The sequence below is a fragment of the Thunnus albacares genome, chromosome 12 (assembly GCF_914725855.1).
Source record: "Thunnus albacares chromosome 12, fThuAlb1.1, whole genome shotgun sequence".
NCBI lineage: Eukaryota > Metazoa > Chordata > Actinopteri > Scombriformes > Scombridae > Thunnus > Thunnus albacares.
The window spans coordinates 23,424,022-23,433,665 of NC_058117.1; the positions used below are offsets into that span (position 1 = coordinate 23,424,022).

The window sequence follows — 9,644 nt, forward strand, 5'->3', positions numbered from 1 at the left end:
GCTGCCTTCCATTGGATTGAAAATAAGACTCAATTCTCCTATCTAAACTAAGTTGAAAGAAAGACAGAAAGAAAGACAGAAAGAAAGAAAGAAAGAAAGAAAGGAAGTTCTTCCCCACCCCTCATCTGCTCTTTCCCCCCTATTAGTTTTCAAACCGGAGTCTTGCAGGAATTTTTAAAGATCTCCTCCAGAAATGTTTTAAGATGTATATAAAGTAATCTGCTTTGAATAATTATTATGTCTGATATGGTTTTTCCACAAAAAAAGTTCATAAAGTTTGTTAAAATCCTTAAAATGGCATCTACTGCTTCTCTCTCATTAAAGAAATCCAGAATCTATGAAATAAAGAAAGACTTTTTCAGAAGTTTAACTGCTGGACACAAGACATCTCCTACTTCACTGTAAAGTCCATACTCAATGTTTGTGCACTGCAAGCTCAGTTCCCACATCACATCTTCATATTGTACGTTGAATATTGAACCAGGATCAGCTTCCAAACTAGTTGTGATATCACAAATCCTGCTCGTAGGGCCGCCCCCTTAAAATTGGATTCAGTGAACACAAAGAAACTTTCCATTCTCAGCAGATGAAAGTGAAAACAAACTCTGCACATACATCATTCTGCACAGTGAAACTCAAGCATCCAACTGAAGGAACAACAAGAAATACACATGTTTGAGTGGAGGGGGACTTTAAATATGTGACTTGCATTTATTTCTATAATTTGCATAATTTGTAATCGTGTACTTTACTACTTGGAATTCCCATAACAATATACCCCAAGTTTGACCTATTCATAACCTAATTTAGATCAATGTTTTGGACAAATTAAAACTCCTTTGTTGAGGTTATTTGACTATGAAAACTATGAAAACTTGCATTTAAATCACAGGACATTTAATCACATATAATTATATTTGCCATTATATTCCTAATCATGTATTTAAATCATTAATATTTGTGGGTTTAGGGTTAATTAGGATTAAGCCTTTAGGGCTATACATTTCAAGTCATAACCATAAACTTTGTTATAACAACTTCTTCCCCCACATGTCTGACATTTCAGTCCAGTGCAACAACTGGGCTTCATGTTTGAGGTTGTTTCTAGGAATAATATCCTCATTATTGTTAATTTGCTTGAACTCAGGATGCAGAAATCACAATAAGTAGCCTTTTTTTTTATAGTAAACTCTGAGAGATCTATTAAAACTGACTCTGAAGATCCTCTACAAGAAGTTTACCTCTATGTAAAGCACTTTTAACTCACTTTAAAAAGCCCTCTATATATTATTTAGACGCCACAGGATGGGACCCGCCCTAATAATGACAGATAGGCGGGCTGCGGCTGTTTCTTCTGTCTTGTAATTGGCTGTTCCCCTTGGCAACGTCATGATTGACGCCTCAGATAACTGTCCGCTTAAAACGTCAGTTTTTCTGAGAGGATGTGAGAAGTCAGTGTGAATTTTCCCCCACTGAACGAAAACATGGCAAGAAGGTAAGTGTTGGATATCAACAACAAAAAATGAGAGAAATACATCAGAGTTAATTTATTTAAACGTGTTTCTTCGCTTCCTGTTCAGTGCATGTTTCTTATCAGCTTTTCTCAGCTTCTTTGCGACCGTTTTAACACTTTGTTTCCATTTACTACAGAAATATTTGATGTAAACATGAAGCCAAACTGTAACATGACACTTCTTCTTGCTGCTATTGTCGAGAAAAAGTCCTGTTTTTTTTAGGTTTTGTTTCTCCTTTTCTCTTGCATAACATATTGTGTCCTTCTGGTTGAGACTAACAGCTGTTCCCAGTGAAGATTGCAAGTTTGTGCGTGCGGTGGATATATGGATGCAGTGTGTTGTTTGTTTGCGTGTGAGAGTGTAGTAGGGTCTGTTAGTGATTAGTGGGTTGAATTATACAACAGAACAAGCAGGCCATAGATGACTAGAATCAGTCTCAGTCGCAGTAAATCTGTATCTGTTCCTCCTTGTGATATTCATCACTGTGCCCAATCTAAATTAAGAACAGGGGAGTTTCTGTCTCACTTGTTGTCTCTTCCTGTCATTTGCTTCTTACTCAATCTTTTCCCTGATCTGATTTTTCAGATATATTTTCATTGCAATGTCCCCCTTTTTTTAAAAAAAAAGAGATGATGCACATTGAAGATGAGCAGGAAAAGCAACTGATCAGTCTCACTTTCTCACCCTGAATCACATTTGTTTGGCCAAGTTTTGCCGCCACAAAAATAAGCTGCAGTTTTTCAGTCTATCTCGTGTTACAACCTACACATTGAGCCCTGCTGTGGTAACTTAATGATGGAGGTGCGGTCAGTATGTTCTGCTGAAGTGTTTCAACGCCTGTCTGCCAGTTTTCTCTGCTGGTATTGTGTCTGTGTAACAAAAGGAACCAGCAGCACGATGAAAGGATATAACAGGTGGCCTCTAGCTGCTGTATTAGATTCAGGCAAGACTCTGTTTCCAAAAAACGCGAATTAAAACTTGTTGGTGACTTACTGTAGGAGAATCTGAGACCAATGTTGCAGGTTTAAATGAGTGAGCGTGTACACAACTCCTTTTTGATAGACCCTTTTATCGATATATCACAAAATAGTGCATGTTGACACTTAAAATTTGGAATATTCAGCACAATTTATCACACACATTTATGGCTGCAGATTAAATACTAGGCCACACATAAACATCCCAAAGTAACAAACAAGAAACATATTTGAAATTCTGTTTGAAACGTAGCGTATTTGTTATACAAACATGGTTTTTGTGTATTTCAGCCACTTCCTGTTAGTCGTCTGAATGATTTAATCAAGCCACATGTTCTCATAAAAGGGTCCCGTGATGAGCCTGAATGACACAATCTCATGTTTGATTAGTTTAACTGCTGAATTAATCAGTGGTGATAGAAAAAAAAGGAACTCTTCCAAACTTCCCCTTTATCATTAATTCCTGCCATGATAAAGACATGCAGGACACCTCATTTCTACCCTCACTAGTGGAGTACAGCAGAGTGGATGATTCTGCAGTTAATGATTATTTTCATTATCGATTAGACTACTAATTATTTTCTCAATTTATCGTTGAGTCTATGAACTGAAAAATGCCTGTTATTATCTCTCATAGCTCAAGGAGATGTATTCAGATGTCTTGTTATGGTCAACCATCAGTCCAAAACCCAGATATATTCAGTTTACTTTCATATATGACAAAGAAAAGCTGCAGCCAGAGATTCTTTGGCGATTTTCCTTGAAAAATGGCTAAAATGACAAATCAGCTATCAATAGTTGCAATTCATTTTCTGCCAATCGATTAATCATTGCAGCTCTACTGTGAAGGAGCAGAATTTACTGTAGGTGCGAATGTTTGAATATATAAGTTTGTAGAAGGCTGCGGTTGTAAAAGAGGAAGTCGCTCAAATAAGAAGATATCACAAAGTCAACTGACTGTTATAACGGTTGTAAAGGGAGAAATTGTGTTAATCGTTGAACTTTCTAACTCCAAATAATACTTTTTTCACAGAGGACATTTAGCATTTTACACAAGAATAAAATGAATAAAACTGATTTGTCTCATTAGTAACACCTGTGCTTTTCCTGCTATGACACGTTAAAATATCTGCTGTGAAATGGGCTTTCTAATTTATGTCTCCGAAGAACAAAATTGCTTGAAGGAGGAGGATTGTGCACAGACTTGCTTGTTTCATCAACGTCTTCTTTATTCAAACAGCGTTGTACTGAATTAAAGTCCAACGTTTCAGCTCACACCTTCATCAGGAGCCAAACAGGAATATTGATTTAAAAACCACTTATTATACATTTTCAAACATCACACAAGGCCTCCTATTGGATAATTACATCATTCAGTAATCAAGCCATCGTCTGTGTCACCTGTATTGTTACCTGTGTTTGCTTTACACATTATGGCACCATCTTGTGGTTAAATCAAAACAAACTGTTGATGGAGTTGAGGTGCTTCTTCATCTGAAGCATCTTCATCTTCCTCATTAGTTTGAAAAGAGTCTAAAACAGAACAAACCATCTTGTATCATTTCTATTTCATCTACTACCACTGAATTCACTGTGTCTGTTTGTTTGTTTGTTTTTTTGCAGCCAAGGAGCCAACCAGGAGCTCACCGAGGTGCTAAACCAACTCTGGCACCTAGATACCAACCGTCTCAGGCCAGGGACCGATTACATCATTTCCCTCCAGGTCTGTAGTGGAAGTCTTGTTCTTCATCATCGCTTCTCTGCAATGCAAAACACTCCAGAGATACAGGAAATAAATGCAAACCTCATCTGGGACAGACACCAGTTTACCAGATGAATCGCTCTGTGGTGTCGGCTGCAGGAAAGGCAATTAAACTACAGTAGGATGATACAAGCAGAACATTAGAGCTAAATGACTTAAAGAAGTATAATGTAATGTTTGGCCTCTATTGTATGACATCACTGAGAAGAGATAAACGAAACTGTCAATTCCTGTAAAACCATTATGTCAACACAGGATTGCATTTCCATTATGAAGCAGTTAGTGCAGATAAATGGAGCCTCATAGTGCATTATGACATCACATTAATAATATATATCCATAATAATAATAATAATCAACTTGATTCATATCGCTTCTTTCATACAGGAAATGCAACTCACGGTACTTTACGAAACCAAAAAAGAAGAGAGGAGACGATTTCAGCAACTGTAAACATATTAACATACATTTAAACAGTGGAGGGAAGTTAAATAATGAACAGTTGATAATTAAACAAATAATAAATACATTTAAAATAGAAAACAGACTCTCATAAATCATAATGATGCACATTTCATCAATATAACAACAGAATAACTAAAATATATCGTATAACCTTAATAACTTTATTGGCTCTATGTTCTCAATTAAAGAGTTCTGGTAAAGTTCTATAGATGTAAATATAAAGAATATACACATTGATTCTCAATGTACAGTAACTATAATGCTAACAGTATATAACAGGGCTGCAACTAATGATCAATTATTTGTTAAATCTCTAAAATCTCAGAAAATACATGAAAATCGTCCATCACAATTTCCCAGATCCTAAGGCGACATTTTCAAACTGCTTGTTTTTTCCTATCAACAATTCAAAACACAAATATTTTTAGTTTTCGATGAGAAAAGCAGCAAATTCTCACATTTGAGAAGCTGAAAGCAGCAAATATTTGGTAGTTTTGCTTGATAAAGGACTCAAATGACTAATAAATGATCAGAACTGTTGTCAATTACTTTTCTGTCAATCAACCAATCAGCAGAGGGCCACATATAGTTCAGGCATATACAAAATAATATTTTTTAAATGTATTTATAGGCTGCTTATACATGTTATAGACTGCTGATATTTGCATGTTATTGTCTTATTGTCCACATAAAAAGAACTGTACATATTTTTATAAACCACATCTTATTAATTTCATGTCCATCTGCAGTTTATTACAGTAATGTTGAAGCAGAGATTTTCCTGTTTGGTGCGGTTACAGCCTGCTGATGGGTCTTTGTGTTGTGTTGTGTTGTGTTGTGTTCAGGGGAGGGCAGGTTATGTGGCTCAGGGCAGCAACTACGCCAGAGACAAGGCCAGTGCGCCACTCTTCACATATGTCAACGAGGACAAACTGAAGAGTATCAAGACTTATGCTCGTACGTAGTAGTTCCCATCACATTTCTCTTTTACTCTATTTATATATATTTTTTACATTTTTTTAAGAGCAAACCTTCTTTTCATGCAGATTTCATCAACTTGCTGGACAACTACGAGATGTCCACAGGTGTATCAGAGACGGTTACATCAGAGGAGCTCAAAGAGAACAGGCTCTTTATCGACGCCATCATGGAGACAGACATCATGAAGGTGCGGTAAAAAGATCTCTGAAACACTATCTGGTGTTATAAACTGTAACGTTCAAACCGCTGATCCAACACAGCAGCTGTTTGCACTCCTGGACACCTCCCACAATGTCGACTGACTTTCAAGCTGTTGTTTGCTGATGAGTTCAAGGCGGATTTGAAATAAGTGTGAAGGTGACTTCCTAGAAAACCGGACATCAGCCATTATTTCCTGTTGCATGTTTCTTTATCATTATCTAGTTATAGACACCAAACCAGTCATCTAGCTCATCCACTCAAGAGGCTTTCCCACCTTAAAAAGAAGCATTTTAAAGGAAACACTGAAAGCTTTTTACCTTTTTTAAGATGAGAATGGAAAAGAAAATCACATTATAAGATTAACATAACTTATTATTATATTATTCGTTTTTCTTTCCATTATATATAAACATTTTTCTCTACCTTGCATCCTTAGTTTATTAATAACATGCCATGATAACATTTTATGCAGTTTACTTAAAGTAATAAAGTAAAGTAATACTATTAAAATAATACTATTAAAGTAATACTATTCGACAAAACAATCTCAAATAAATGCACTTTAGTAGCTGTTCTGAGGCTTTGGTCATCAGTGGTTTGCCCAGTTCTCAGAAAATTGTAGATGTTCAAATTAAAGAAACAAAATCAATTTCATGTTTCTTTTTCATTCTTTTATTAGAAAGTGACACTAGAGATACAGACAGGAATGCAAGGACAGAGAGGACATGCAACAAAGTCCTGGCCAGTATCGAATGTAGGAAGCTGTAGTTATATAGTATGCATCTTAACCACAAGGCAACTGGACGAATTTCTATTTTTCTACCATGTTGGTTTAAAGTTTGACATTGAAAGGTATCAAACATAATACTGTTTCAACCTGACTAACACTATTTTTACCTTCAATATGTTCTGTTTTCTTACATTGTCATACATGCACTGTATGGTTTTGCTGTTAAAGACTGAAATGTCACCATATGTTTTTTTTTTGTTTTTTTTAACTCATAGTGTGCTCACAAGTATCTGGTCAGGAAGGGACAGTCGCCATCAGACGTGTCGCAGTTCAAGAGACAGCTGTATGACATCTGGTTCCGCCTTTACCACAGAGATAGAAGCGGAGGGTGAGTTTCAAAATGACAGCAGGGGGAGCTGAAGTGTGCTGAGACTGTTCTGTATGTTGGAGGAAAAACAGAAGGGTTTAATCATTTCCAGAGTGACTGGTTGGCTGGCATTCAGGACTGGTTTTCTGCAGCTGAACCAGTAAATGAGGAGACAGATGATTTATCTGCTGTTGAGTCAATAAAGAATCTGAAAATGTGTGCATGGATAAATGCAATGATTGAACAAATACACATTTAAATCCTGTTAAATCTTTGTGTTGTTTTTGTCAAATAGCGGTTTGTGACAACAAAGGGAGTTTATGCAGTGATCATAACATCTGCTTTGAGAAAAAAGACTTCCATGATTTCCCAAGGTCATATTAAAGAATAAATCTGATTGGATGGATTAAACTTCACTCTGTAGTTTTAACTTTATTGGAATGTTTTTAGTGTTTGTTTGTAATATTTGACTGTTTATTTAAAGGAGAGTCACATGTTTTAAGTCTTTATCAGTTATTCAAGTTGCAATGGAAACAGCAGATAAGAGGAACTGAAGCTCAAATAGGACTTTTTCACTTTATTTAACTGTTATTTAACCAGGAGGGTCCCATTGAGATTAAGAATCTCAGGGAGAACTGGCCAAGACAGGCAGCAGCACAATTAAAAACACATAGTTACACACAAACTCACATTTCAAAAGAGAAATTTCAGTTGTGTAACCAGATAAACTTCATCTGAGACGAATATATGGAGGCTTAATCAACCGATATCTGAGCATAATGATTTTATTTCCACTATAGTGAGGATTCCTGCGGATTTGAACACGTGTTTGTTGGAGAAACCAAGTTCGGCCGGGAGGTCATGGGTCTTCACAACTGGATCCAGTTCTACCTTCAGGAGAAGCACAACCACATCGACTACAAAGGCTACAAAGCCAGAGACAGCAAAGATACTGTAAGAAGATAACATCATGTTTCTGGAAAAGCAAAAAGTCTTTCTCAACATCTTGCTTGACCCGATCTGTTGTGATTTGTCTCAATTCAGTCACTTTTCTATTAGTTTAGTACTATTATGTTATAATTAACTTTTCCTTATTAACGTCATTATTTTACAGCCAGATGAAGACGACCACGTCCTGAACCTGCAGTTCAGCTGGAAGGGTTTGGTGAAACCGATTGGTGGCTCCTTCATCGGAGTTAGTCCTGAGTTCGAGGTAGCTCTCTTCACCATCATCTTCCTCATGTCGACTGAGAAGATGACATCAGTGGTAGTGAAAGTGGATGAGTACGTGCTGGAGCTGGTCGTCTATCGTCACGGGCAATCCATCGGCACGTCTTACCCCAAACTGCGTAGCAGCAACAACAGGGATTTGTAATATCACACTACCGCAGCTGTCAGCTGTTGTGTAAGATTTACATGTTTTTGTTTACTTCATTTCTATGCAGTATAACCCTAAAACCAATCTGGATCAGGTTCTCTTTGCACTAAACATCAGGCTTAAACTATCTATAACGAAAAGAGGTTTTAGCCTAAACCTCCTGATCTAGGTTGTCTTCATAGAAGGAATATAGATTATTGTTAATCACATTTCTGTCATATTCTGTATGCATTTATCAAAGAAATAAAGGTTCTTTGTTTACAAAGTAGTGTTGACTCATTTATTCTCCTCTGATAGAGAAAATAGGCCATGTAGTTTGAGAGATTTAGAGAGAATAAAATCAGACTATTTGGCCTGTTTTTAATGTCTGTGTAGAAACAACAAAGGGCTTTTACACTGATTATGGTCTTTCAGGCAAACTTCCTGTTAAGCGGCATAAAATGCATTAAATGCAAACTAAAAGTTCCAGAAAGTAAGTACAAGTAAATTTCACCACAAGTATTATTTCTAATTACACACATCTGAGAATAAAGTTGTACATTTTGGGATTAAATTTTGAATTTTAATCTTCAACATTTTAATATTGTCTGACTTAACTTTCTGAAATCTTATTTAAAAATGTAGAATTTTATTTTGAGTGTTTTTCTGCTGTCAAAAAACCAAAAATATTCTGCTAATGATTTCTTTGCTCATGTTAATTGTACTTAATGTGCACTACTTGTATTGCGTACTATGACATATTTCTATATATTGTATATTTTACATTTTTTATGTGTAGTGTTTTAAACTCTACCTTGGTGCAAGAACGCCAATGTACAGATTTCTGGTGTTTCCTATGCAGATAAGAATAAAACTTTTTGTTTTACACACAGATATATTTGGTAATGCTTTATTTTACAGGTTCTTTAATTTCACATAAATTTTCTGAGTAATTTGCAGGTATTACTTATTTTACAGTGAGGGTGATGCAATTTGATACAAATTAAAAGAAACAACTTTAAAAATTGGTTTGTTGGTAATTTTTCTTAAACTGACAAAATACTTTTACATTTTCAGTGTGTAGTTTTTTGTGTCAAACTAAATTTAACATATTAGGTTGTTTCTTAAAAACTCTATAATGAGCACATTTCCTGTATACTGCCAAAAGACATAACCCTTCCAAAGAAAGCACAGCAGCTACAGTACCAGTCAAAAGTTTGAACACACTTTATTATTGAAGTGAATGGGAAGGTGGTCCAAACTTATGAGTGGTACTGTACTTTTAGGAAA

The 9,644-nt window shown here is 35.9% G+C and overlaps 1 protein-coding gene across 1 annotated transcript; it reads left to right on the forward strand.

Annotated features, from left to right (window-relative positions):
• Window positions 1-1,388: 1,388 nt before the first annotated feature.
• On the forward strand, window positions 1,389-8,643 carry LOC122994666 (poly(U)-specific endoribonuclease-C-like). The gene is made up of 7 exons (XM_044369478.1): window positions 1,389-1,495; window positions 4,115-4,214; window positions 5,564-5,675; window positions 5,765-5,886; window positions 6,906-7,018; window positions 7,798-7,951; window positions 8,112-8,643. Exons 1-7 carry the CDS (start codon window positions 1,485-1,487, stop codon window positions 8,370-8,372), a joined length of 873 nt encoding a protein of 290 aa, XP_044225413.1. The 5' UTR covers window positions 1,389-1,484; the 3' UTR covers window positions 8,373-8,643.
• The last annotated feature ends 1,001 nt before the right edge of the window (window positions 8,644-9,644 follow it).

Bases quoted from the DNA above. Each gene is read 5' to 3' on its own strand.
- LOC122994666 (XM_044369478.1), top strand. The intron at 5,676-5,764 runs GTACGTAGTAGT...CTTTTCATGCAG, and splicing joins GAGTATCAAGACTTATGCTC to ATTTCATCAACTTGCTGGAC. The intron at 7,952-8,111 runs GTAAGAAGATAA...ATTATTTTACAG, and splicing joins CCAGAGACAGCAAAGATACT to CCAGATGAAGACGACCACGT.